Here is a 25,405-nt window from a genome sequence, read left to right as displayed (position 1 = left end):
AAACCATCATACCCTTCTTTAAATTCAAACATGTCATTCGAAGCAGTTCGCTCTTATGGTAGGCATATTTTACAACCATTAGGCTTGTTCTCATCAGATAAAAAGCAAACACAGCCCAGAACACAACTATTACCTCCAACCACATCGAAATTATGGCAATCCAGCACGCATACATTCTTTGGAGCAGCAAACAGAGTTTCACCAGCCGCATGGCCTGCGACACGATTTCATGAAGATGCAAACAAGATTCCATTTGATACAAAATACGATAAAATATACGATCCTCAAACGGCAAACGTACGCCAAGCAGCTTCAACGACGAACAGTAACGATGCAGATTACTGGTTATACGAAAGAGAGGCGGGAAGAGGCGGAAATGAAACGGATGATATCGTTCCGCAACCTATCCTTGTTGTTAAACGATATATTCCCACTACCAACAAAGCAAAAGGTCCTGGCATAACTTTATTCATCCTGCCAGGTATGGGTGTTCCAAAAGAAGTGAGTCTAAAGCGAGATGGTGGGATCGATTTGTACATATACTTACACATTTCCGCCACATACAGATGTTTGAGCCGATGCTCGAGGTAATGCTACCTATTCTAGCCTCAGCTAATGTGGTAGTTGATGAAATTTGGTCTTTGGATATGCCAATGTCAGGCGAAACAGCATTAGCAAATCCACCAAGCTACCTGTATGGTACGTATTTGAGCAAAAAGCTCTGGAGAATAGATGCTAATTCTGCTTTCTTTCACACTTTTCTGACAGGCAACGAGAAGGATATCGCTCGTGATGTTCTTCATTTCATCACCGCATACTTGCCAGTAAAAGCACAAAAAGAATTACCTGAACGATTAGAGTATCGTGCACCTAAACCAAGTGGTCGACAAGAAAGTCGAGAGAATCTACATGTTATCGCACATTCCATGGGAGCACAATCGTCAATTTTGGCTGCCGCACATGCACCTGAATTGTTTAGCAGTCTAACAATTTTTGATCCTGCAATCATTCCTCCAGGAAAGATTTTAGAAGGTTTTACCAAATTACCAAATGACGTATTTTGTACACTCATACCTGAACATGTTCAATCAAGAGATGCATTACGGGAAATCGTTGGAAAGAATAAACGTACAAACGGATGGGATAAAAGGGCGGTGGAGATGTATGTGAAAAGAGGCACGATTGAAGATGAAGAAAGAGGAGGATTTAAACTCACTTCGCCACCAAGATTGGAATGGGCATTGTACTACGATAAAGAGACATGCGTTCATGCTTTTGATCGATTACAAGATTTACAAATTCCTCTCAATGCAATCATGCCTTCTCGTCCGTTTGCAACACCACCAAAACTATTCGAAAAGGTCTTCAATGCACTTCCACAAGAGAAACGATTGGTTTGGATGCCCAATACAACACATCAACTCGTCTTTGAACGTATTGATGATTGTGCACACAACGTATGTGAATGGTTAAAGGTTCGTTCCAGTGGTTCTAAGTCGCACCTCTGATGTAATGCTATAAATTGCATCTTTATCTTTGTCTTGGTGCCTGTTCGGTAAGATTAACCGGTTGTCATTAGTGTAGAATCGTTGTAAAAGCACTAGAACAGTAGGTTTATGTTCTATCCGATGCATCATCACTTTTAGCGTACCACTATTTTACGCCAACGGTTTTACGCCCACACTAAATTGTCAAGATTACATCGTTTGCCACACGAATGCTCTCTATGAGCCTTTATGAGAGATCTTCGATAGAAGCCGGAAGGGAGTCATTGAATATGTCATACATTCAAGAGAAGATGTTCGAATCCATTGAGGTTATTTTTAATAATAATATGATGTACTACAAAGTAGAGCAGCGCAGCGGTTGTGCATAGATATGCTGACGTTTCAAACGTGGGTGAAAATGGAATGGGATACGCTAAATTCTGTCTGCATGTGTTCTTTGTCAATTAAGATTTGCGGGAAAGGCAATCGGCGATTATACATACAGATGAGAAAGGCAAAAGAACGGTACATTGAGATGCGGATACGATCTAAACTTGAAAGCTATCAATCGCTTTTTTGCCAGGCTTCCTTTCTATTCACCATCCACATGGCACCTTTCTAGAAATGACATCCTCCTCAAGAGATCAAAGTGAAACGGATGATCACCTTGAACCTGTAACCAGCGAAGTGATGATGGCGGAAACAGGAAAAGAAGGAGAACTTACCTTGACATCCTCCAGAGACGAAAAGATAACACATGAACAGCCAGCAGGTGAAGATCCGACTCCTAAAGCTACACCAACCCCAAACCCTGTTCCGGATGGCGGCACAACTGCTTGGTTGACTGTTTTGGGTTGCTTCTTAGCATTCTTAGCATCTTTTGGATTCGTTACTGGTTTTGGTGTTTTTCAAGCTTATTATGAATCCGTTTTACCCGGTAGAAGTTCGGACGATATTAGTTGGATAGGTTCTTTTCAACTTTGGTGTATTACAGGAATGGCCATACCAAGTGTGATCTTGAATGCTCATGTTGGACCTCATTGCACTTTAGCAATCGGAACGTTCTTTACCGTTTTTGGTGTAATGATGGCAAGTATCTCCAAGAAATATTATCAATTTTTATTGTCTCATGGCGTTTGTACGGGAATAGGAATCGGTTTAACGTTTTTACCAATCGTTGGATTACCAAACCAATGGTTTAGCAAAAAGCGTGGCTTGGCCGTGGGAATAGCCCTAGGAGGTTCATCGGTTGGCGGGGTCATATGGCCAGTAATGGTGAATCAGATGATCAATCACGATGGTGTCGGATATCCTTGGACGATGAGAGCGATTGGTTTTATTCAATTAGCAACGATGGGTACAGCAATCGCACTGATTCGATCTAACGTACCAAGAAATAAAGCTGTCAAATTGAGCTCTTTCCATACACCCCTCATGATGGCCGTCAAGAGCGTAGGCGTGGTAACCTTTGCTTTCGCCTTGCTTTTGCACTTTTTTGGAATTTATATTCCATACTTTTATGCTTCTGTTTATGCACAAGCAATCGGAGCTTCTTCGTATACGGCCTTTTACGTTTCAGCTGTCCTTAATGCTGCCACATTCTTTGGTCGTTTCGTGATGGGAAGTTTATCGGATAAATTTGGACATGGAAACACTCTTTTGCTTACCGTGTTTATCAGTTCAATGCTAGCTTTCGCATGGCAAGGCGTAAAGAGTAATGCCGGCATCTTTGTTTGGGTCATCTTTTATGGTTGGTTTAGCGGAGCAAGTGTTTCGATGCAAAGTCCAGCTATCATTCCACTCGTGCCGGAACCCAAGCTTCGATTGATGGGTCCGTATATTGCTATCCTTTGTCAATTTAGCTCTTTCGGTAGCTTAGGTGGACCGCCAATCGCCGGAAGACTGCTTCGAAATCGACTTGGATCACATCCCGATCTACTTACCACACCTGAAGATTTCCACCCGATGATGTGGTTTACCGGTACAATATTATTAGCTGCGGGCATATTATATTATTTGGCTAGATTGACGTATCAACGGAATTTCTTGGCAAAAGCCTAAATGCAAACTTATTGTGTCAATATACCTCGGATAAATGACATGCCCATGTATGTATCCTCCTGGCTTCTTCCTGATTGAAAATATGTTAATTCACCCAAGAATCTGGGAATCTATTTAAAGTTGTCTACTCGCCTTTAATCGGAATGCCCCTATGTTTATGGTATATATTTTTATATTATTGCATACGGAACTGCGAGACTTGCGATCATGTGTATTTAATCGGCAAATCGGCCATATATATACCAGAAATAAACGGTGGGGAAAAAGGGCAACGAACGTATGATAGATTGAACCCGTGGTGGTATTCTTTAAGCAGGGCACCGTACCCGCCCCCGCCTTATTTTTGACTGTCGAACGACAACTGCACGACGCGGCGTAAAACATTTAACCCTTAGACTGATTTACTGCACTAATGCGTTCGCCGGCGGGAAGGATTGTCATTTTCGGCACGTACGGCAAAGGAAAAAGTGCTATCAACAGGCACAGAAGCATGGAAAACCAAATAGAAATCCTTCTTTTTTTCCCTTCGGATAGGGGATTATGAGGGGCACATTCCCACAATAATGGGAAATTGCCACTTTGCGATCCAGCCCGTTGTCATAATGATTTTCATTCATCCTGACAGAATGACGCACTGGCATGCTGCTCTTTTTTGTCTTTATGTACGATTGTCCCCTTGATCAACTGTGTAATGCACAATCACTCGTCGGTGTTTCTAAAAATTGCATACCTTATTTAAATTCAAATTTATTGATATTTATCCTTCTTTACCTTTTACCACATCATTTACACCACCTTTTAACTTATCCAACACCAACAAAATAATCGTCACCATGAAGCTTCTCGCATTACCCCTCGCGACTATCTTATGGTGCTTATTGGTGTCAGAGGATGTTCAAGCCAACATTGGTAAAGGTATTCCTTCCCATGAAAACTTGATCCCTCGTGTAGGAAAGACAACGGATAGAATCAAAGAGTACAACGTTATCAGAAGATCTTCCCACGCACATAGCCACAGAACATCAAAACGTGCCTTGTCCGATCAAATTTCAGAAAACGTAGCAAGAGCTGCAAAGATAGACGGTCTTTCATTACCTCTTTTGCAAAAGAGACAAAGTGGATTCGGAGCTACAACTTCAAACAACGACCCCGGGGATGCAGCTCAACACGGAAGTACCGAAGAACAATCTGCTGGTATCAATAATGCAAAAGTTGAATGCACTCCATACAATTTACCCGCTATTGCAACGATCAAAAACATGTTCCCAACAGTTTGGGATGTTGCTGATTTGCTTCCAAGTGATACTGAAGCAATCGGATTTATGAAGACAATCAACGCTTCAGGTTTGATTCCATCCGACATTGGCGTCCGCGGCACGCAACCAGCTTCTTTATCGGGAGCAGGTCTTGACGGCTCTTACCCATTGGGGCAAGATCCTGATTGTTGGTGGACTGATAAACAATGCACAACTCCAAAACATCAAGGTTTGTTGCCAGACATCGTAACATGTGACGAACCTATGACCTGGGGCTACACATTCGATGACGGTCCTAATTGCACGCACAATGCTCTTTATGATATGTGGAAGGAGAACAACCAAAAAGCATCCTTGATGTATATTGGATCGAATGTTATCGATTGGCCATTAGAAGCCCAAAGAGGAATCGTTGACGGTCACCACATCTGCGCTCACACTTGGTCGCACAAGTATATGACCGCTCTCACCACCGATCAAGCATTTGCCGAATTATGGTACACAATCAAAGCCATCAAGTATGTTATGGGAATCACAGTCACATGCTGGAGACCTCCTTACGGTGATGTCGATGACCGTATCCGTGGTATTGCACAAGGTTTGGGATTGCGTACTATGATGTGGAACGTTGACACAAACGATTGGAACGTTCAACCTTACGGTCCAATTCCAACTGCATCGCTTCAACAAACCTACTCGAGTATCATTTCAATGGCAACTCAACCTGCTGCTGCAACAGGTGGTGTTATCGTTTTGGAACATGAACTTGAAGATGCAGCAATGAACATGACAATTGAACAATACCCTGCCGTCAAGAAAGCATGGAAGAATGTTGTTCCTTTGACCGCTTGCTTGAACATCACAAACCCATACCCAGAAGCCATCACATACCCAGACTTTGCAGAATATACAAGTGGAAACGTTAATGCTAAAGGATTGCCTGCTTCAAACATGAAAGTTGCAACAAGCGGTTCAATCGTTCCACAAGGCACAATGAGCGGCGAAGGAGGTACAATGCAAACCGCATCAAACGGAGCAGGCAACAACCCACAATCATCAAGTGGCGCCTCTTCAGGAGGATCGTCCAATTCAGGAGGAGGTTTGGCCGCAAACAACAACGCAAAGAGCAGTGCCATGGGATCATTCTCACTACCTTCCATCTTTGCCTTATTTACCATGTCGATCGCGGGAATGTGCGGTGCACTCTTTATTTTCCTTTGAGCAGATTTAGATATTCTAAATTCTTATCACCAATGAACTTTATAACCCTTTCCAATACACATCATTACATGCAGAGCATATATTTCTACTTCTCTAACGTACAATACCTTTAAAATAGCATTAATACACCCTTGAAAATTGTCTGTTCGTGAAATGATTGATTAGCTCTTATCGTAACCATCATCATTCTCGCAACATCAATGAGCAGAACGTAAGTCGATCGAGAGCTTCTTCGATTCTCTCTTTCGTCGATCTGCTATTGGCTTCATGACCAGCTCCAATGTAAATACGACCTAGGAATGGATTAAGATTGTGTGCTTTCTTCGTTTGCACTTCCGCTAAGTATTTGAGAGAATGGCCGGGAATGACTCTGGTATCGTTGTCAGCTGTTGTGACCAGCAAAGCGGGATACGGATGTACATCTTTTGGATCAATATTGTGCAAAGGGGAAATTCCGTGAAGGAATTGCGTCATCTTTGGATCCGTTGGAGAACCGTATTCCGATTGCCAAATTCGTCCAATGGTAAAGAGTGGAAATCGGATGAGATCAGCAATGCCTACATCTGCCATACATGCTTGAAACAATTCAGGATTACGATTCACAGTCGCCATCACCAGAGTGCCACCATTAGATGTTCCAAAAGTTGCTGTTGAAGATGGTTTAGAGAGACTTTCACGATGCAAATATCGTGCTGCACTGGCATAATCCTCGAAAGAGTTTGTCTTTTGTAGACCTATTGCTGCTTGATGCCAATTTCTACCATACTCTCCTCCACCTCGGATACATGCTACAGCCAAGATACCGTCCAACCGATGAACAAAAGCCATGAACCACGGTTCGTAATGAGGAAGCATAGGAACAGCAAAACCTCCATAAGCGTGCAAGAGCGTCTTGTGAGGCTTTGATAGGTCCAACGATCGGCTATGACATAAGAACATTGGTATCTGAATACCATCATGGCTGGGATAAAAGACTTGTTTGCAAACCACATCAACAGGTATATTGCGTCCTTTATTTGCCTTGATAGCTTTTCGAAGGTGAATTTTGCGGCTCTTTCTGTCAAATGATCCACGTAGGACAAATGGTGGCTCTATCCAGGTTTCCACACTCATAAAGAAGTCGTCGGAGTCAGAACGTGCTAATACGGCTTTGATAGAAGAGTACTTTGGGATGATTGAGTCTTTCTCATCATCAGGTAAGAGGCCTGCCTCTGATACACCGCTTTCAAAGTCCGAGTATGCGAGTTGTTCACCTGTTCGGGCATCAACAAAAGTAACCAAAGCGCAAACATGACGGAGGTATACGAGCACCAAAAGGCTATCGCCGACCAAGCGAGCTTTTTGAAGTACATACCCTTCTTGATGTACAGGCACCAATAGATCAACCGAGAGCTGTCCATCAGCAGATGTTTGATCGAATGACTCAGAAGAAACGGATATAACACGTCCAATACTACACCCATCTGACGTTGACAAAAATAAAAGTCGATCATCGGACAATGTTCCGATGTACTTTGTTTCACCTCCATAACCACGTGAAATCCATCTACGTTCGGAAAAGCATAGTTTCTGCAAATCTTCCGGAATGATGACAGGCATTTTAGAGGATATTTCTGGAAGTTCAATCAAGAATGCCTCACATTCTGGATTTGTGTTACGATACACATCAAAAAAAAGCCAACTTCTTCTTTGGTTGCATCCTTTTGGATCTGCAGTGCACAGATATGGTCTTTCAACAGTAAGCAATTGCGCTTCTGCTCCAGTGCCTTTCCAGATATTGACATCTTGTGTTTGTGGTGTGTTGAGTGTATGGTAGAATAAACCGAATTGACCATCCGCATTCTCGTCATGGACATCTAGCGGTACGTTCAACATCCTTTTGTAGATAAAGCCAAAATCTTGCACCCAACATGCTCCAAAGACGAATTTCGATTTGTATAGCGTACTATCAACAAACTTAATCGTTCTCGTATCAATTGTACGAATCGTTTGCCAATCCGAACCAGACTCTTGTAGAATTGCACAGAAATAGCGTCCACTTGGGCTCCATGAATAGCTATACAGAGATGTATTGGGTATTTTGCTCGGATCAAAAAATAGCTCCGGGCCATTCTTATCCGTAGGTCCTTTGCCAAAGCTCAACTCCAACGTTCGCGATCGTACCATGATGTCACGAGCAGCTTCGCCTGGATTGTACTTCCAGTAGTAGAATCCATCGCCTTGCAATTCTGGACAAGATGATCGAGGATGATTGATTGTAGAATGTACGATTTCCTCGAATGATTTGCGTGATGATGAATGCAAGTACGAATGCGATAACTCATTTTGCTCTTTGATGAAGTTCTTGGTTTCTTCACTCTCCATCACTTCCAATGCACGCCAAGGATCTTCGATGACAATACCATTGATCGTATCAGTTGCACCTCCATGACTTGGCGGTTTGGGATAGCATGGAAGTTGCATTGAAGTCATGCCATTTTCGTCCTTCTGACAAGCGTTTTGGCTGTGCTCGGTAGGAACTCCAGGAGGGCCATGTACTTCACTTGCTGATCGCTTTGCAAGAAGGTTACCCATTGCTCCAAAAGACTGGTTATTGCGTGGGCTCAAATGTGATCAAGAGAAGATCTCAGAGTGGGTCCTAGTGATCGTTTTGAGCCCATTTCAATCGTCCAATCAGAATTTTTGCATGACCAATACCTTCCCACAGCCCAGTTAACACTGCATTTAATGACGCCTTATGCGGCCCTGCCCGGACCGCTTTTTCATATATTGGTCCGCCCCCCTTTTATTCTCTTGCGAAGTTCGGTGGGATCAAGTGGAAGATTGTAGTGTTAGGAATACAGAATGCCAAATTTGTCAGAGGGATGCAATGTCAGAGAGCTTGTTGATTCTTTATTGCGTATTATATGGCATTTCCGGTGATTTTTGGCGCTCGTTCCTACCATCTCGTGTAAGCGCTATAACCCGATCATTATGTCGGAATTCTTCTCATCTTAGACTGAGATGAGTCTATTTCATGATTGGCAGCCTTGTCCACGCCTTCAACATCATTTTTATCTTGCTAAATGAGAATGGAATGTTGGCAACAAGTAGTGCTGAGTATATGCAGCTTCACCTTAATTAGCCCGCGGGTATAAGACTTGGGCAAGCGGATATAGAAAACACTTTGCTTAGTAAGAAGGTGTTAAGCAAATTTTGTGTAGTATCTCCGCTGACATAACCGTTGAAGGCTATTTAAATCCGTTTCTTGTGTTTGGGGTACGTCATATGACAACAGAATGATGCAGTTGATGAAAGGGTATATAAATAGAGACTTGCAAGATGCTCTTACCAACCATTACACCATCACTTCAACAAACAACTAATACAAGATGACTTCAAACAATACAATCGGTTATGGTCTTATGGGAATGACTTGGAGGGATGATCAAGTGGATGATGAAACAGCATTCACAGCAATGCGAGAAGCAATAAAGATGGGCGCTGTTCATTGGTCAACGGCTGAATTTTATGGGCCAAAAGAGAACCCTAATGCTGGTATTCATTTATTAAGAAGATACTTTGATCGTTATCCAGAAGATGCAAAAAAGGTTTCAATTTATGTCAAAGGATGTTTTAATATTAAAACATTCAGTACGGATTCAAGTGCAGATGGTGTTCGTAAATCATTGCATAACTGTCAAACAATCTTGGGATCATCAAAAGCTGTCGATTATTTTGGTCCAGCTAGACGTGATAAAAACGTATCAATCGAAGAAACTATGGAAGCATTCAAAGCCTTAATTAAAGAAGGTCAGATCAAAGGTGTCTTCTTATCGGAAGTTGGAGAAGAAACCATTCGTAAAGCACATGCTGTTCAGCCTTTGAGTGCAGTAGAAGTTGAATTTTCAATGTTCACACAGGATATCCTTGAAAATGGCGTTGGTAAAGCAACAAAAGATCTTGACATTTCAATCCTCGCATATTCACCTTTAGGACGTGGTTTCTTGGCCGGTGCAGTAAAGAGCATCAATGATATTCCAAAAGGTGATCGCAGATTGGTGTTTGATCGATTCCAAGGTGAAAATCTGGAAAAGAATGTCGCTTTAGCGGAGAAAATCAGAAATTTTGCTCAACGAATCGGTGCAACACCAGCTCAAGTTGCTATTGCTTGGATGTTTTCTAATCCGGACAAGACGGGTAAAATGATCCCAATTCCAGGAGCAACAAAAATTGAAAGAGTTCACGAGAATTCAAGTCTGATTTCCTTGTCAACTGAACAGATAAAAGAGTTGAATGAGCTCGTGCCTGCGGCCCACGTTTCTGGCGGTCGTGCAAACAAGGCTGCCGAAGCATTGCTATGGGGATGATGCTATTATATTGAATATGTTACTACGTCGCACAATGCCATACATTATTGATTGATTTACTCATAGTCTTGATTGGGGCTGGTCTGCGTCTTTGAGCTCTGCAAGATCGAGCAGTTTTGCCTTGTATCTGGCAAAAAAGTCTGCAATGATGTGTGGCTCATAATATTTCTCGTCAAAACCGATTGAGATATTCAATTGTTCGTCCAACGAGAACATCCCAATCCAAGGTGATGCGTTCACTTGTCTTCCTGTATGATGGAACTCACTTCGAATGACCTTTATCCCGTCATTCTCCCACGTCTTGTTCAACTCTAGCACGCCTTGAGGTGAGAAACCAGGAGGTGATGCAGGAACGTCGTTTTCTTTGACCAATGATTCATCTTGCTTTGAGACAGGTAGTGATTTACGTAGAGTATCAACATACTCGTTGCACATCAGTTGCATAGATGCCATATAGTGTGGACCACGTAAATGAGGTGCAAGTTCTTGACGAATACGTCTAGCAAGTGACAACACACGGCTCACATTTGATCCGCTTCGAACATTGTCATCGAAAGGAATCCAAAGAAACACCACATCAGTCGCCATTGGAATCGCTGCACCTCCATCAGCACCTTGTGTGTTTAACCATCTACGTGCATTTCTTGTCATTCCTAATAATGCACCTTGTTCCTTACCGGTCCCGTATAAATCAGTCACTGCTAGAATCGTGGCTGCAGCTGCTGCAAATGTAACGCTCATCTTTTGCATTTTGAGATTTGCAATAATCCTTCTTGATTCTGCCTTACTGAATTTGTCAAATAGACAATGAGTTGAGTGGGTGTTTGATGCATGGTCACTTCTTGGCTTCATTGCAACAGAAAAAGGCAGCTAAAGAAAGAGAGGTAAATATCAGGAGACGTTCTTCTAAGATTCAAGATAAATTAACTCACCTTTTTCTCGTATAATGCCACTTGCTCTCGTGCTGAGCTTATGCTTTCTTCTTCATCCTCTTTTGAAGGCTGAAATTTAGTCAAATACGTTCCAACAAGACTTGCGGGTAATCTTTGAAGTGCATACCGTGGCTTATCATTGAATCGATGCTGCGATCCTGGCTTAGCAAGCACAACTTCTTCCACTAGGTCGTTCATGAATGCAATGATACTGAAAGCGTCTGTGATTGCGTGTGAAACGTTCCAAACGATACAATGCTTTGATTGTGGATCACGTTGTTTGTTTGCGGGAATGAAATAAAGCATAGATTGTTTGCCCGGTGTCGGCAGACGACGATTGTACGTCACTGCAGTCACTTTATCGCAATCTTCTATTTTGTCGCAGATCACCAGAGTATCCTTCATCCATTTATTTATCTGTTCCTCATCTTCCAAAAGTCTATAAATCATCATTTGAGGTGTACTCATATCAGTCGATAGCTCTAATGCGATCTCTGGATGTCGTACACGTGATGCTTTCCATGCTAAGCGTATCCTTTCGTTCAATTCCTCTTCATTATCGATATTCACATCAAATTTCATCGCAAGGGAAAGTTCTGTATGACCATCAGCTATATTTTGATTAAAGCTTGCAGAATGCTCTTGACCTGTGCAAGGCCTTTGAAAAACATTTGGCTGTACTTCCTTCCATAGATAAGAGTCCATATTGCGTATTATAGATGATGGCAAGGAGGTTGAAAGAAGTCATATCTGCTTTATCCTCTCTCTCTTGCAATTTCATATCTTCTGAACCCGAGAACGTTTAAATAATATTATATTGCAACATGCACGATCTGTTTGGATTGCTTGTATTCTGCATATGCAACTCAAGTTTCGTTTCATTTTTTACGCTAACGGTTGTCATAATTCTCCTTATGAAACTGAAATCAATCAACGACTTTCATGCATCAATACACACACCATGCAGACATACTTAAAACTTACGCTAAACTTGCATGGAATTGTGCATATACGAAACAATTGTTTTAAAGATAAGAAAAAGAACAAATCGTTTTGTTCATTCGGAAATCGAACCGGATGTTTTCCGGTGATGTGATTTCATTGACATCTGCATGTGTATGCGAAAGTACGGAGCGTTGTATATTTATGTATTCGTTCATCAAAAATTTGTAGCTATAAACACATCATCCTCAAAGTCTTCTATCGACGCAACTTGAAGATGTCGGAGTGGCAAGTGATCAACGACAACACCTTACAGCGTGATCTCAAGGGAGCCGAATTCCTGATCAATGCTACTGAGCAACATCAAGGAGGAAATGTGAGTGCTTAACTAACTTTTGAAAGATTTGAAGCGAAGACTAACGGATAATCACGATAGTATCAATTGATTTTCACAGTCACTCTTGACACCAATATACCTCACGATCGACTGAGGACACGTTTTGGTCCTGCTTATTTGGCATTGAGGCGACAATATCCCCTCCTAGGAATCGAATATGCCGCGGAGCAACTCGAAAAAGCATCTTGTAAAGCGCTTCAGAACAGCAAAGAAGCGAAAGAATGGCTAAAGCTATCAACACAGACGGTCCATATCTCAACATCAGACAGCGTAAACAATTTTGGTAGAAGAGTGGCACAAGAACCTCTAAAAACGCCCAATCGGGTATGTAAGACATACTTGGTTCTTGGTCCGAAACAAGGACAAGCTGGTTTGGTTTTGCATACTTCACATGCTCTCACCGGACATTACAGTGTACGGGTGATGGATACCTTTGCCAAGCTGCTGGCTGAGGAGGAGTTCGAGAAGGGTATAGATGCTACGTTTGAGCCTGAAGATCTCAAATTACTCGCTTCGCGTCTTCCTGGAAGTCTTGAAGATGCATATAAGAAAAAGTATAAGCCTTCACCTGATGATATATCCGAAGAACTAAGAAAAAGGCAGACGATAGCAAATTCTGAGCAAACGCCTAAACTTGGGATTCCCGTACACCGTTCCTTTGCGAATCGAAGAAGCTTGATGCAAAATTTACTGGTACAATTTGACAAATATGAATCAAAACGGATCCTTTCTGGTATAAAACGAATGGGGATCTCACCAACTACTGCAGTATTTGCTTCGATCTTGTGTGCAACGCATAAGCTTTTTCCGGGGCAAAATCGAGGATTTAAAGGATGTACGCTGAACTTTAGCACACATGCGTCAAGATATCTTCCATGCGAAGGTCAAACAGGAGAGCCAGTCGTATCCATGGCTATCGTTCCTAGCGCAATATGGATTCCAACAAAAGCTCAAGATTTTGAAAAGGCGGATAGCACAGTAATCTTGAAATTTGCTAAGATCATAGCGAAAGAACAAGATGAATTTCTCAAATCACCTCATTCAATGGCATATGCTTCGGAAATAGCGCAAATGCTAAAAAGCAGCCCGTCAGCTGGAACTCAAGAGACTCAAATAGAGAAGAGCAATGCAGTATTGACATCACAAGGTCCTATGCCGATCTCGTATGGGCACCAAAACGGTGCTAACCAAATCAAGATCGTTGACTATAATCATTTCGGAAGGAACACGGATCCTACAGTGTGAGTTAGGTGTACTGAGACGCATTTTACTGGATAGTATGTAGCTGACCTTTGATCATTTCTATCAGCTGCTTTGCCCTTTACTCTGTTCATGCGTCATTACGCATCGCCACAATCTCTGATGAAAAGTTCTTCGAAGTTGCACTAGTTGACAAGGTCTTAAGAACGGTCGGAGATATTATACGTGGTTTACAGGTCGAAGTTCAAGATAGTGCTCGTTTGTAGTAGATGACATTCATTCCCAAATTAAAGATACCAAGTAAGTATGTATAAAGATGTACAATATTAAAGATTCGATTTGATGATTATATGTGTGGAAAAAAGTGTATTCTATAGATTACTCTTCTCCATATCTCCCAAAAGTGTCAGTGGCGTTGAAAGTCCAGATGAAACGGATGAAATTGATGGTCTCTTTGTGTTCATAATTAACAGCTTGGCAGCCGTCTTTGGACCGCCTGCTAATTGAGAACGTATTGACCATTGAACGCTTGATTGTTTCATAGATTTCCATTCGGGTCCTAACATTTTGATCAAGCAAGCTGAAACCGAACGTGAATCAATCAAAGGTGCTTTCTTGCATCGTAGGCCCATTCCATATCTTTCCACTAGAAAACCATATTCGTGATGATCAAGCCATTGCCCAATGATTAGTTGAGGAATTCCAAAAAATACTGCCTCATTAAATGAATTGCCACCTCCATGATGGAGAAAGACTTTCAAAGCAGGATGTTGATAAACGGCATTTTGATCTTCGATCCAACCTGAGAGTCTGATATACTCACTCTGCTTTTCCGTCAGTGCATTTGCGGATTGGCCATCCTTTAAACTTGCTTTGAACAAGAATCGTACAGACCCTTGATAGTGATTGCGTACAATCTCGAACGCTGAGATCATTTGTTGAAATTCTTTCTTTGACCAGACGAACATACTGCCCATATTTACAAAAACGACAGATTGATCCGAGGCATATGCATCATCGAGCCATTGCTCTGTATCAGTTCTTGTTTGAGTCAACAGATTGTCCAGCTTAGGCTCTAAAGGTGATATTCCTGCTCCGACAAATGTTACCGAAGAAGGTTGTTGAGGACAATCATTCAATCCGGGTACATTGAAATGGATTCCTCCCAGGCAATTTGCATCTTTCCAGTATGGTGGTAAAAGCGTTACATTTTGACGGAGTCCGAATGATTTAAGTGAAAGCTGTTGTTGAAGCTTTCTAGATTTGCTCAAGTAAGAAGGTTTTTGAATGCAATATAAGTAGTCTCGCATGCGTAAATATGAGCCTGTGATGAAACATATGAATGTCAGATGGCCCTTCAATACCAGCACAATTAAAGTGCAACTCACTTTCTAGAACACTACTCAACCCATCCCTTTTCTCACTAGCAGCATGTGGAGAAGTTAGATTGCTTGATGCCGTTAATCCGGGTGAGCATGGGATAGTGAGATAAAATGCACGACCGGTAAGGCGAACTCCAGTGATCATGGCCGGTGATAGAGCATCAACGACGACTATAAAGGGGGAAAAGAGGGAATTATCAGTATCTCTTATCCTGTTCCGCCTAATTTGTACACTAACCCATATCAGGATCCAAAATCTGCAATACTTCAGAAACGTCAATTGCGGTAGCGTGAAAATCTTCCCAAGATGGAAAGCCAATATCGATGCAAGCTTGAAGACTTCGAATATCGCCAGGCTTCCTTCGCATTTGAGATAGTCGATTTCTGACAGTTGGTGAGCTGCGGGTAGGGTAGAGATTCGATTTGAGTATTCGTTTCCCTTGACATTCGACTTCATATCCGTACTCACAAATCTGTTACTGATTTATGTTGACCAAGAGGGATAAAGTTGACCAAATGTGCAGAGATCGGATCAGATTGGGATTTCCGAAGATTATCGACATGTTTGCCTAATTCTTTTCCGCTGAGGAAAGTGACCTTATTTCCAGATTTGACTAGCTCATTGGCAGTTGCGAGCTGAACGTTAAATTCTCCGCTAGAAGGGATGGTTAGGAATGCAAAATGCATTTTTGATAGAATGGAGTGATGATGGTAAAAGAATCATTGTCAGGTATTATCATTCAGTATATAACTTTTGAGAACTCTATTTAAAGTTGAAAAAAGAAGTCTAAAATTGCAGGGAGAAATGCCGAACTGACAAGTCAAAGAAATTAAACTTCCGAGTCTTCCGGCTAAATAATGGACAATACTGTTTAGCACCTTGTTGATACTACATGCATTTCACAAGATCACAAACATGCTACCATGTGATCTCTATTAAAACTCAGACAATTAGACATAACTGAAAACCTCAACCCTTGATAAGGAAGTTTTCATTTTTTTTTCGACTCGATTGACATTTTTTGTTGATGTGTCAATGAATGCAAGTATAAGTGCGGGAATTCTTCGGAAAGATTGATACATGCATATTACGTTGACATGGTATGTACAGTACGATCACACAATAATGACAACCTTATCCTTGGCAGAGTTGTAATCGTGATTGTGAAAACTCGGCTATGATTAAAGATACGCTAATCGTTATTGAATCGGAACCGTTGGAGAGTGAAACAGTGCCGTTACCATATAAAACAGATGTCACAATGAAAATTAAATTTCTGTTAGCGTGATTTTTAAAGATTGTGATCCGTACGAGATTTGAATTGGATGAACCGAATAAAAATAGAAAACGTCCGTTGGAAGCCTCGGCGACTGATATTACGCCACTCGGCCAGAAAAGATAAACTTGATCATTTGTTTGTACTGCAAACCATTGTCATACATGCATAATCACATTGCATTTCTGTCTATTACGCCTTCATCATTATTTTAAAGCAATTTGTTTCAGTCTCACGCTAGAGATAGGGTTGTACCGGTAATGCAAAACATAAATCTCCGATAAAAGAACCCTAATCCTTATCCGCACAACTAAAGTCTTTTCCATCTATTGTTTGTTCGATTCTTTTCATAATTTGCGCTAGAGATAAGCGTATCTTGTCTAGTTTTCCGAACATCCGTTGTGACATAAACAAGCAACGTTGCATATCAAAAACATTATCGAGCAACAAATTCTGGAAAGAAGCGGAAAGATATTAGTCAGGTCCGAGGAGCTTGATTACTTTTTGGATTTGTGTTCTGTATCCGGTGTAAAATAGGGTGTATGTAGCACACACTACTTTCGATAGAAGCAGTACAATCGGCCAGGAACCGAAAAGATCGAAATTTTTGAGTTTGTATTTATTTAGTGAACCTTTCTTCAGCTTCCCCTCTACCACAACCATAAAGATTTTTCAAGCATGGGTGTAATAAATACTGAAACGATTTCTCGGACAAGATTGAGGGGAGGTCGTCACCAAGATCATTTCGATATCGTGCCAATTCCAGTACTGGATGCTACTACTGGTAATATTGACATTCAAACTCGTATCACCTTCCTATTCGATAAACAATTAGACTTGACACACATAAAAGAGGCTTGGTATCAATTAGTCGAAGCATGGCCTTTCCTATCAGCCCAGGTACGGGAATGCAAAGAAGCACAGAGTGGATTAGCATATCATATACCTAAAGAAGACGTTCTCAAAGAACATTCTCCTCTAGAAGCATTTTTACCAAAGAATCAAAGACAATTCCTTTCAATCGATTGCAGTAATCGTTCGCTTCAATCTTATTGGCCAGGAGGCGCTGATCGTTTACAGGGAGACTTGAGTGAAACACCTTTCATTTGCGATTCCCCTTCTAGCCAAGAAGAACAAGATATGACATCACATAATGCTATCAGAACATTTGATGAATTGATAAAGTCGGATAGACCTATCTTCACTGCTCAAGCAACTCTGTTTAGTGATGCAACTATGATCAGTCTCTCTTTTGCACATATCATTGGAGACGGATTTTGCATCAAGAATATCTTTACAGCATGGACTGATGTCATTCGAGGTGTTCAGCCGCCTCCTCAACCAGCAATTTTGAGAGATAATTTTGCCTCTATCGATGTGAATGCAAAGCCAAATCTTCCTTTACGCTACCGTTTATTGGGATTGAGAGATAAAGTGAAACTGATGGCGAATATGTTGTACGATTTGCAGTTCGGTAGACCGGAGAAATCCATGCAAGCCAAATACATTCACCTGCCCGGAACATACGTCAGTCAACTACAAAAGGAGGCGAATGAGTACCTTCAAAGCTCTCCTGCAAATCCTCCAAATCATTTCGTCAGCCGATCGGATATCGTTCTAGCCTTTATTGTCAAAAATATCGCCGCAACAAACGACCCTTCCAAGAGCTTAACACCAATCACGATTGCCAATGCAAGAGGCAAAAAGGTGACTGGAATTAATCTAGACTTTTCACATGCTTTGGGAGGATGTGCAGTTGCTTTACCGCTTACCGGAATGCCAGCAGGTGAATTGGTAAAAATGCCTTTGGCTGAATTAGCCTCTCAAATTCATCAAGATATCGTTCAACAAACTTCTTCCGATAATTTGCGTGATCTTTTCGCATTTAATCTTCATCATTTTTCTTGGAAAAGGGTTCATGGACCTGATGCAAAACAAGCAAAAGCAAAATCTGACGGAAAGATGCCTTTCTTTTGTACGCCAAACGGACGTTTTTGTGGCTTGACGGATTGGCGTGCTTTGGGCTTTGGACAGGTAAATTTTAAAGGTGCAGCTTTATCAGGAGAATGTGAATCGGCAAAAGTGAAAGCGATCAATACGCATATGATCACTCCTTTTTCTACTAGAGATCGATTTGCATGCTTGGGTGATTTGGACGGTAGTGTTTGGTTATACGGTGTTTTGAGTAAGGCGGAGTGGGAACATAAAGATGGTTTTGGAAGACTTGCAAAAGTGAGTAGAAATACAGAGAAAGCACCAGTTCCCGTTCAATCAGAGATCTTGTCAAGCAGATTGTAAACATAGACGCCTATTAATCATTATGCCTTGTACCTTATCCAGAAGTGATGCATTGGCCAATCTTTTGGCTGGACTGACCACTTTATGCTCTATGTCTTCATGCTTTCTCCCTCTGCCCCAAGTAAGAGATTGTCATTGAGAACGTATATCCCTTTGCTGTTGCCCGTTGGCGTATAAGATTCCTCTCTTCCTGTTCATTAAGTCTTACCACTACACCTACCGAATCCTCTAAATATACATCTAAACCACGACAAATCTGGTGCCTTTTCAGTAAAGCTTGCAAACCATTTCCACCACTTAAGATTGTCTCGCTGGTTATCCCAGCGTCAAGCATTACGATACCGCCGTATTGGCTATAAGCTTTAGCCATAAGATCTCTTACATGTTCACCTTCAGACTTTGCGATTTGAATTTCGTACTTTTCTTTACCTTGAAATCTGACTCCCTCTTGAATCTGATCTTGGAATCGTTGACGGATTTGTTGGATATCTTTATCCTTTTGCGAAGGTGGTCCTGTTTCTTTATCGGAGTGACTTTTGAAGAGGCGCTCCAGAAATGCTCGCATGTTTGTTAAGTGCCATGTTATCGATAAAATCTTCTTCTATTCGATGAGATCACATTCTTTTCTTTACCCACCAGCAGGATAATGATCAAGAGAGATGGCTTCGCTTTTGGTGCGATGGGTCATCCGTAGGCGAGTAATTGTCGTACAGTTGACGCTGGCATCCACATCTGCACGATAGGCAAGTGTGTGAACATGAAGCATGCATGTACAAAAATTCCAACAAGTTTATAGACGTGGATAAAATCATACTCAAGCATGCTCATGTTTGACTGATCCAACGGCTTTAACACAACACCGATCGGGTTTAAGAACAACAACGGTACGTGCGAGCGCATGCTAGCGTTCTTCCTTATGACCGGCAACGGCTTTTGCTTTAATTGATTTCATGCTCTTGAAGTGGCAAGAATAATAGAGCTTCTTAAGGCACTTTTGGAGGGAAAGCATGATTCCATCTCTTTACTACGAAGGAAGCATGCTGAACTGTCTTCTAGAAGAAATACGCTCTTCATGTACAATGCTATTCTTGGGTATGTGGAGTCCTCTCCCAGGTACCCACACAGTTATTTGTTCTGCTACTTCATGTTATATAAACAGCATTGCATTTATTCTTTCTCTACTCAATACTTCCAAGTGTTCTTCAAAAAGTAAGCTTTTTTGAAAAACCAATCTTTATACGAAAATGCCAGCTCAATTCACACTTTATACTCACAAGGGACCAGGTCCAAACCCTCTCAAGCCAGCAATCTTGTTGGAAAAGCTCGGTTTGGACTTCGATGTGATCGATTTAGACTTCGGTGACGATCCAAAGAGAGGTGAGTATTGATTGATTCTAATGAAATGAAGATTCTTGTGCTAATGCCGGTGATTGTTCTCGTAGGTGTCAAGAGTGAAAATTTCTTAAAGATTAACCCTAACGGACGTGTTCCAGCTTTGGTTGATCATAGCAAGAACGATTTCACCGTTTGGGAAAGTGGAGCAATCCTTTATTATTTGGTTGAACAATACGACAAAGAAGGCAAATTCTTCGGTAAAGATGTTGCCGAGAAGACGGTTGTTATGCAATGGCTCACTTTCCAATTGAGTGGTCTCGGACCTGTTCAGGGTAATGTTAACTATGCCCATCACTACTGGGAACCAACCTACGGTGAAAAGCCATGCAAGAGTGTATTCACCCGTTTTGAAGGTGAAACACACCGCCTTTACAAAGTTATGGAACAACAACTCGAATTGCAACAAAAGAAAGGCAGTAAATATATTGCAACCGATCGATTGTCCATTGCCGACATTTCATTCTTTACTTGGGTTCGTATCGCTGGCTTTGGTAAGGTTGATTTGAGTCCTTACAATCAAGTTAATGCATGGCTCAAGAACATCGAGGCAGATCCACAAGTTCAAGCAGCCGACAAGAAGTTGCCCAAGTAATCGTTGAAGTTACGGGCTTCTTACTAATCAAATCAACTGTGGATTATAATTAGGGAGACAGACATTATCGTTGTACTTAAGTGAATCTTTGTTTCATAATCAATGAATGTTTTAGTCTAGGAAGGATTGCTCTCCTGAGTGTAGTGAAAGCCACTAAATCTGCCGTTCTGCCACATCCCATTAAAGTTTCGTCCTTTTTTTCCTGATCTGTTCTTTTATAACATGCAAGGTCCCAAGCAGGCCTCTATTCTGTGATGTCTATTGTGATTACCCCACCTTTTCTTTATCTTTTTCCTTGTTCGGTTTAGCAATTTCCGTTCCTTCTTGATAAGGGTTGTTTGATTGTTGTGCACTCTGTTACTCTTTCGCGTACTCGGGCGGGAAGGATGCGCTGCGCTATCTCTTTATCGTGGCGGGGCTTATCTTTTACTACGCGTACAAGGAGAGAGAAATTCAATCATATATAAAGCACTCTTTCAATCAAATCTATATTCCAATGATTCGGTCGGGAACCACCATCAACACTTTCAGTTGATGAACTCGGTATCGAAAAGATGACAACAAAAACGGAAGGAGAGACAAGCATTCAAAGCTATAATGGCAATAATGACTTAGGCCACATTCCAAAAAGTCGTTCAATCAAACAAAAAGCAAAACGATTCGCAAAAAGTCTAATTTCAAAAGATGCATGGATTGGAGATCATGATTATGCTACTTTACTCATACCCACAATCCCATTTGTAACAAAAACAAAAAGGGAATTGCCATTCTATGGAGTTCACGATCGGATACCCTACTTTCTACTTCTTATCTTAGGCTTTCAGCATGCTCTGGCAATGGTGGGCGGTGTGGTAACGCCTCCTCTACTGATTGGAGGATCCAGTGGGGCAAATTTGAACGAGGATGATGTTCAATACATCGTTTCTGCTTCGTTGATATGGTGTGGGTTAGGAACGATCCTACAGATATCACGTTTTCAATTACTCAAATCGAGATACTTTATAGGCACCGGGATCTTAAACGTGACTGGAACTTCTTTCGCTTTCGTGAATGTGGCATTAGCATATCTCTCGCAAGCATATGCATCTGGTATCTGTCCAACTGCTGCAGACGGTACAAAGCTACCTTGTCCAAAAGAATTCGGAGCAATATTAGGAACAGCTTCTTTAACTGGTTTATTCTTTATCGGTCTAGCATTCATTCCGCCAAAGCTTATCAGAAGACTGTTTCCACCATTGATCGTTGGAATGATGTTATTCTTGATCGGTGCTTCACTCGTCAAAAGTGGAATAACAAATTGGGCAGGCGGTTCTGGTCCTTGTATGAGTGACCATTCGATGTTATGTCCTTCGAACAATGCTCCAGTCACAAAACATCTTTGGGGATCAGCTCCTTTGATCGGATTAGGATTTTCTGCTTTTATCACAATTATCATTTGTGAACTCTTTGGAAGCCCTTTCATCAAATCTGCTTCGGTTTTCATTGGTTTGATTGTTGGAATGATTATTGCCGGTGCACTTGGATACTTTGACAAATCGACGATTGATTCTGCGCCTGCTTTTACCTTTTTATGGGTCAAAACGTTCCCGCTCTCTTTACGGGGTCAGCTGGTTCTGCCAATGCTGGCTGCTTGGTCAGTCATTTGTGCAGAAACGGTTGCCAATGTGACCGCAGCTTCCGATGTTTCACAATTACCAATCGAAGGAGAACAATTTGAATCAAGAATTCAAGGCGGTTTGGCTGCTGATGCACTTTCCGCTTCACTTGCACCGTTAGCAATGATTTCTCCTTTGACCACATTCGCACAAAATGCAGGTGTGATTGCAATCACCAGAAATGCATCTCGCAATGCAGGTTACGTTTGTGCAATCTTTTTGTTCATCATGGGAATTGTGGCAAAATTCGCTGCAATCTTTGTCGCTTTACCTCCTTCTGTTTTAGGCGGCTTTTCTACCTTTCTTTTTGGATCAGTTGCCGTTTCTGGAATTCGTGTAATGGCATACGCAAAGTGGGATAGACGTGCTCGTTTTATTGCCACTTGTGGAATGTCCTTAGGTTTGGCTTCTTTATGCGTTCCTACTTGGTTTGATTATTTCTTCACTTATTCGGGAAACAATCAAGGTCTCAAAGGATTAATTCAAGCTGTTGTGTTAGTGGTCGAAGAGCCTTATCTGATTGCTGCTATAGTCGGTATCTCGCTCAATGCCGTACTGCCTGAAGAGTCTGGCTTTGTTTCAACACCTTCCAACATTGAAGAAGGTCGGCTATCATCAGAAGATCATGTAGAAGCACCTCAAAGAGAAGAAGAGGATAAATCAAGAATGACTCCTAGCGAAAGCCTCGATCAACCTCAACAGTTTGATGAAAATACCAAGTATTGATTGCACTGCCCTTCACACACACACCTGTATAGTACTATTTGCACGTCATTCATGTAGCTTCAAATTGCATATTACACATGCCTGCTTAAAAAGAGAAATAATCCGAAAATGTACTCCAAAGTTAATCTTCGATTCAACAAAACAGACTTCCACGTCCAAGCATCGATAATGCAGCGTTGAGTGATAAAGAAGGCTCATCCATTGGTATCTGAGAGAGGTAAGATAGACAAGATCAGTAACAAATCATCATCACTGAGACGCTTCCACACTCACCATATGTCCAGCATCAGGTACCGCTACATAGCGTAATTTACGCTCACTAAACGTTGCAAACGCTCTCTTGTTTCCTTCCATATCGCATAAAGGTACCCTACCGCTTGGCGGATAATTAAAGCCTTGTTCTCCTCCCCATGTGAGATTTTGCAAAGCCAATTCAAGTCCTCTACTCATCACCAATCCATCAAGTAAACCGGACATAATAGTAAAATTCGTACTATACTCAACCATTAGAGCAAGTATTGATTTTTGAAAAGAAGGCGATCGATCTGGTGGTTCTGATTCGTCATAATTTTCATCGGCGAAAACTTGCTTACAAATCTTGAAATTTTGACGAGGAGCATGGATATAATCTTGAACATCTGTTCGATTGAAAAATTTTTCCAAAGCGGTTGGTTGCCCGGGTAATCCCATATTCGGTTCCTCGATATTATACATGTTGAAATGCGAATTATGCTGTCTTGCCAATTCGAGGTATAAGTCAAACGTCAAACATTCTGGGTTCGGGTCGGGTAATCTTGATTGAGGTGGGTAGGTCAGATAATTGTATGTGAAATTTGTCAAATGACAAGTGTCAGATTCGTTTTTGACAATCTTTAGATCTTCTTCTTTGAACCTCAAGATGTTTTTATTGAGTTTAGCGAACTCATACGTAACTGCATCCAATTGCACCGTGAGGTCGGAAACCACTGGTGAAAATAAAATTCCGCCCTTAATTCCTTGGAGATATTTTCCGGCAGGATTTCTACGGTACGCATCCAGAAAATAAGCTGCATAGCGACCAACATAGCTCTCTCCAGCAATCCATATTCTGTTGAACCGTAAATTGGGAAAAACGGCAAAAAAGTGGAATAGCCAGGTGACAAATTGCTGACTTATCTGATCTTCATTTGTGTTGTTTGTTGTTCCTGTTGTGAACGCTACTCCGACAGGTTGCGAAATAAAGAGAACATTTGCTGCAATCGTCCATGAATAAGCATTAGGCCGAGCTTGATCTTCACCAGGCGGAAAAATGAACGGACCAATTTCTTGTCCCAGACCAACCAGACTTGAACAGCCCGGTCCACCGTTCATCCAAATGATCAAATCATCCCCAGGACGAAAATCATCTTTACCCCAAAGCCAAAAATGTAAGGATGCATTTTTTGTCGTTGGCGTATCTGGCATAGCTATATTACCCGCCCATGATTGTTTTGTTTTAAAAGGTAAACCGGGAATATTTGTACCAACTTCGTACTTTTTGGCTTCTTTATTGGTAAATTGTAGGCTTGATTTGCAGGCTGTACAGCCTGCTGATGGTTCAACTCCAGGAGGCAAGTGTTTATTCACCGTCTGTCTTGAGTAGATCGGCTTTTCCTGAAGGTTTGGTAAGCGGGGCGGTCGAATTGGAGTTGGACGAGTTGGGAATTTTTGCCAATGAGAACCATTCCAGCGTTTTTTGGATGGTTTAGTATGCTGCGCTGATCTACATGAAATGTTTGATAAACAAAGCAGAATGATTGCTATTCGAATAATGAAAACCACTGACCCCATGATCTAGCAAGGAAGATTGAAGAAGAGAGAAAAAATCCAAAAGTGTGCTTCATAGAGATTCTCGGAGAGACTTGGCGATGGAGGATGCTTTTAAAAGAGAACCATCTTATACCAACATCTGTGGTCATCAAATCTCATCTTCTGGATTTTAACGATATGAATAAGGCAAATACGGAATGATTCTGATCATTTGTTGCTAAATGGGGAACCGCTTTTTTGGTCAGCGGAGTAACGTAATATGACCAAAATGATATATTTATGAAGCCGAAGTCGATTAAAGGATATGGAACGGGTGGCGCGCATGCAAACAACGGAGCCGTTGTCCCTGCATATTTTCATTAACATCCATCAAGATTATAGAATGAAAGAATTGTTCTCTTGGTCGAAATCATTTTCGGTACCATTCAATTTGTATCTAGTGGATAA

General features: G+C 41.5%; 13 protein-coding genes across 13 annotated transcripts; 8 read left to right on the top strand and 5 right to left on the bottom strand.

The window, feature by feature from the left end:
* Positions 1–30: 30 nt before the first annotated feature.
* Positions 31–1,508, top strand: FA14DRAFT_181347 (alpha/beta-hydrolase; the record flags this gene model as incomplete). Its single annotated transcript, XM_025501087.1, has 3 exons — positions 31–501; positions 567–699; positions 769–1,508. 3 exons carry the CDS (start codon positions 31–33, stop codon positions 1,506–1,508), a joined length of 1,344 nt encoding a protein of 447 aa, XP_025352968.1.
* A 672-nt stretch (positions 1,509–2,180) lies between these two features.
* On the top strand, positions 2,181–3,548 carry FA14DRAFT_125765 (MFS general substrate transporter; the record flags this gene model as incomplete). The annotated part of the gene is made up of 1 exon (XM_025496718.1): positions 2,181–3,548. One exon carries the CDS (start codon positions 2,181–2,183, stop codon positions 3,546–3,548), a length of 1,368 nt encoding a protein of 455 aa, XP_025352967.1.
* A 739-nt stretch (positions 3,549–4,287) lies between these two features.
* Positions 4,288–6,117, top strand: FA14DRAFT_76539 (glycoside hydrolase/deacetylase). Its single transcript, XM_025502845.1, has 2 exons — positions 4,288–5,813; positions 5,904–6,117. The coding sequence occupies exons 1-2, from the start codon at positions 4,382–4,384 to the stop codon at positions 6,023–6,025; spliced, it is 1,554 nt and encodes a 517-aa protein (XP_025352966.1). The 5' UTR covers positions 4,288–4,381; the 3' UTR covers positions 6,026–6,117.
* FA14DRAFT_76544 (alpha/beta-hydrolase) lies at positions 5,952–8,842 on the bottom strand. The gene has a single exon (XM_025502846.1). The coding sequence runs from the start codon at positions 8,597–8,599 to the stop codon at positions 6,209–6,211; it is 2,391 nt and encodes a 796-aa protein (XP_025352965.1). The 5' UTR covers positions 8,600–8,842; the 3' UTR covers positions 5,952–6,208.
* Positions 8,843–9,208: 366 nt separating this feature from the next.
* On the top strand, positions 9,209–10,404 carry FA14DRAFT_76430 (Aldo/keto reductase). The gene has a single exon (XM_025502844.1). The coding sequence runs from the start codon at positions 9,397–9,399 to the stop codon at positions 10,372–10,374; it is 978 nt and encodes a 325-aa protein (XP_025352964.1). The 5' UTR covers positions 9,209–9,396; the 3' UTR covers positions 10,375–10,404.
* On the bottom strand, positions 10,405–12,093 carry FA14DRAFT_76429 (uncharacterized protein). The gene is made up of 2 exons (XM_025502843.1): positions 11,307–12,093; positions 10,405–11,244 (listed from the first exon to the last, which is right to left on the bottom strand). Exons 1-2 carry the CDS (start codon positions 12,009–12,011, stop codon positions 10,435–10,437), a joined length of 1,515 nt encoding a protein of 504 aa, XP_025352963.1. The 5' UTR covers positions 12,012–12,093; the 3' UTR covers positions 10,405–10,434.
* Positions 12,094–12,387: 294 nt separating this feature from the next.
* FA14DRAFT_174357 (uncharacterized protein) lies at positions 12,388–14,295 on the top strand. The gene is made up of 3 exons (XM_025500534.1): positions 12,388–12,624; positions 12,685–13,886; positions 13,955–14,295. Exons 1-3 carry the CDS (start codon positions 12,526–12,528, stop codon positions 14,109–14,111), a joined length of 1,458 nt encoding a protein of 485 aa, XP_025352962.1. The 5' UTR covers positions 12,388–12,525; the 3' UTR covers positions 14,112–14,295.
* Positions 14,054–15,914, bottom strand: FA14DRAFT_185671 (mannosyltransferase-like protein; the record flags this gene model as incomplete). The annotated part of the gene is made up of 4 exons (XM_025501470.1): positions 14,054–15,169; positions 15,234–15,398; positions 15,466–15,626; positions 15,697–15,914. 4 exons carry the CDS (start codon positions 15,912–15,914, stop codon positions 14,217–14,219), a joined length of 1,497 nt encoding a protein of 498 aa, XP_025352961.1. The 3' UTR covers positions 14,054–14,216.
* Positions 15,915–17,182: 1,268 nt separating this feature from the next.
* FA14DRAFT_126304 (uncharacterized protein) lies at positions 17,183–18,802 on the top strand (the record flags this gene model as incomplete). Its single annotated transcript, XM_025496737.1, has 1 exon — positions 17,183–18,802. The coding sequence occupies one exon, from the start codon at positions 17,183–17,185 to the stop codon at positions 18,800–18,802; it is 1,620 nt and encodes a 539-aa protein (XP_025352960.1).
* Positions 18,803–18,899: 97 nt separating this feature from the next.
* Positions 18,900–19,367, bottom strand: FA14DRAFT_181338 (uncharacterized protein; the record flags this gene model as incomplete). The annotated part of the gene is made up of 1 exon (XM_025501086.1): positions 18,900–19,367. One exon carries the CDS (start codon positions 19,365–19,367, stop codon positions 18,900–18,902), a length of 468 nt encoding a protein of 155 aa, XP_025352959.1.
* A 565-nt stretch (positions 19,368–19,932) lies between these two features.
* FA14DRAFT_161998 (glutathione S-transferase) lies at positions 19,933–20,916 on the top strand. The gene is made up of 2 exons (XM_025499380.1): positions 19,933–20,179; positions 20,245–20,916. Exons 1-2 carry the CDS (start codon positions 20,047–20,049, stop codon positions 20,787–20,789), a joined length of 678 nt encoding a protein of 225 aa, XP_025352958.1. The 5' UTR covers positions 19,933–20,046; the 3' UTR covers positions 20,790–20,916.
* A 417-nt stretch (positions 20,917–21,333) lies between these two features.
* FA14DRAFT_161997 (putative purine permease) lies at positions 21,334–23,327 on the top strand. Its single transcript, XM_025499379.1, has one exon. The coding sequence runs from the start codon at positions 21,344–21,346 to the stop codon at positions 23,168–23,170; it is 1,827 nt and encodes a 608-aa protein (XP_025352957.1). The 5' UTR covers positions 21,334–21,343; the 3' UTR covers positions 23,171–23,327.
* FA14DRAFT_185668 (alpha/beta-hydrolase) lies at positions 23,304–24,979 on the bottom strand (the record flags this gene model as incomplete). The annotated part of the gene is made up of 3 exons (XM_025501469.1): positions 23,304–23,378; positions 23,444–24,911; positions 24,975–24,979. The coding sequence occupies 3 exons, from the start codon at positions 24,977–24,979 to the stop codon at positions 23,304–23,306; spliced, it is 1,548 nt and encodes a 515-aa protein (XP_025352956.1).
* Positions 24,980–25,405: the final 426 nt, after the last annotated feature.

This window comes from Meira miltonrushii (assembly GCF_003144205.1).
Source record: "Meira miltonrushii strain MCA 3882 unplaced genomic scaffold FA14scaffold_4, whole genome shotgun sequence".
NCBI classification, from domain to species: domain Eukaryota; kingdom Fungi; phylum Basidiomycota; class Exobasidiomycetes; order Exobasidiales; family Brachybasidiaceae; genus Meira; species Meira miltonrushii.
This window is presented reverse-complemented; position numbering and strand designations above follow the sequence as displayed.

Bases quoted from the DNA above. Each gene is read 5' to 3' on its own strand.
- FA14DRAFT_76429 (XM_025502843.1), bottom strand. From the start codon at position 12,011: ATGGACTCTTATCTATGGAAGGAAGTACAGCCAAATGTTTTTCAAAGG. The intron at 11,245-11,306 runs GTGAGTTAATTT...CTCTTTCTTTAG, and splicing joins TGGCATTATACGAGAAAAAG to CTGCCTTTTTCTGTTGCAAT.
- FA14DRAFT_76544 (XM_025502846.1), bottom strand. From the start codon at position 8,599: ATGGGTAACCTTCTTGCAAAGCGATCAGCAAGTGAAGTACATGGCCCT.
- FA14DRAFT_161997 (XM_025499379.1), top strand. From the start codon at position 21,344: ATGACAACAAAAACGGAAGGAGAGACAAGCATTCAAAGCTATAATGGC.
- FA14DRAFT_161998 (XM_025499380.1), top strand. From the start codon at position 20,047: ATGCCAGCTCAATTCACACTTTATACTCACAAGGGACCAGGTCCAAAC. The intron at 20,180-20,244 runs GTGAGTATTGAT...TTGTTCTCGTAG, and splicing joins CGGTGACGATCCAAAGAGAG to GTGTCAAGAGTGAAAATTTC.
- FA14DRAFT_174357 (XM_025500534.1), top strand. From the start codon at position 12,526: ATGTCGGAGTGGCAAGTGATCAACGACAACACCTTACAGCGTGATCTC. The intron at 12,625-12,684 runs GTGAGTGCTTAA...TAATCACGATAG, and splicing joins AGCAACATCAAGGAGGAAAT to TATCAATTGATTTTCACAGT. The intron at 13,887-13,954 runs GTGAGTTAGGTG...CATTTCTATCAG, and splicing joins AGGAACACGGATCCTACAGT to CTGCTTTGCCCTTTACTCTG.
- FA14DRAFT_76539 (XM_025502845.1), top strand. From the start codon at position 4,382: ATGAAGCTTCTCGCATTACCCCTCGCGACTATCTTATGGTGCTTATTG. The intron at 5,814-5,903 runs GTACAATGCAAA...ATTCAGGAGGAG, and splicing joins CACAATGAGCGGCGAAGGAG to GTTTGGCCGCAAACAACAAC.
- FA14DRAFT_76430 (XM_025502844.1), top strand. From the start codon at position 9,397: ATGACTTCAAACAATACAATCGGTTATGGTCTTATGGGAATGACTTGG.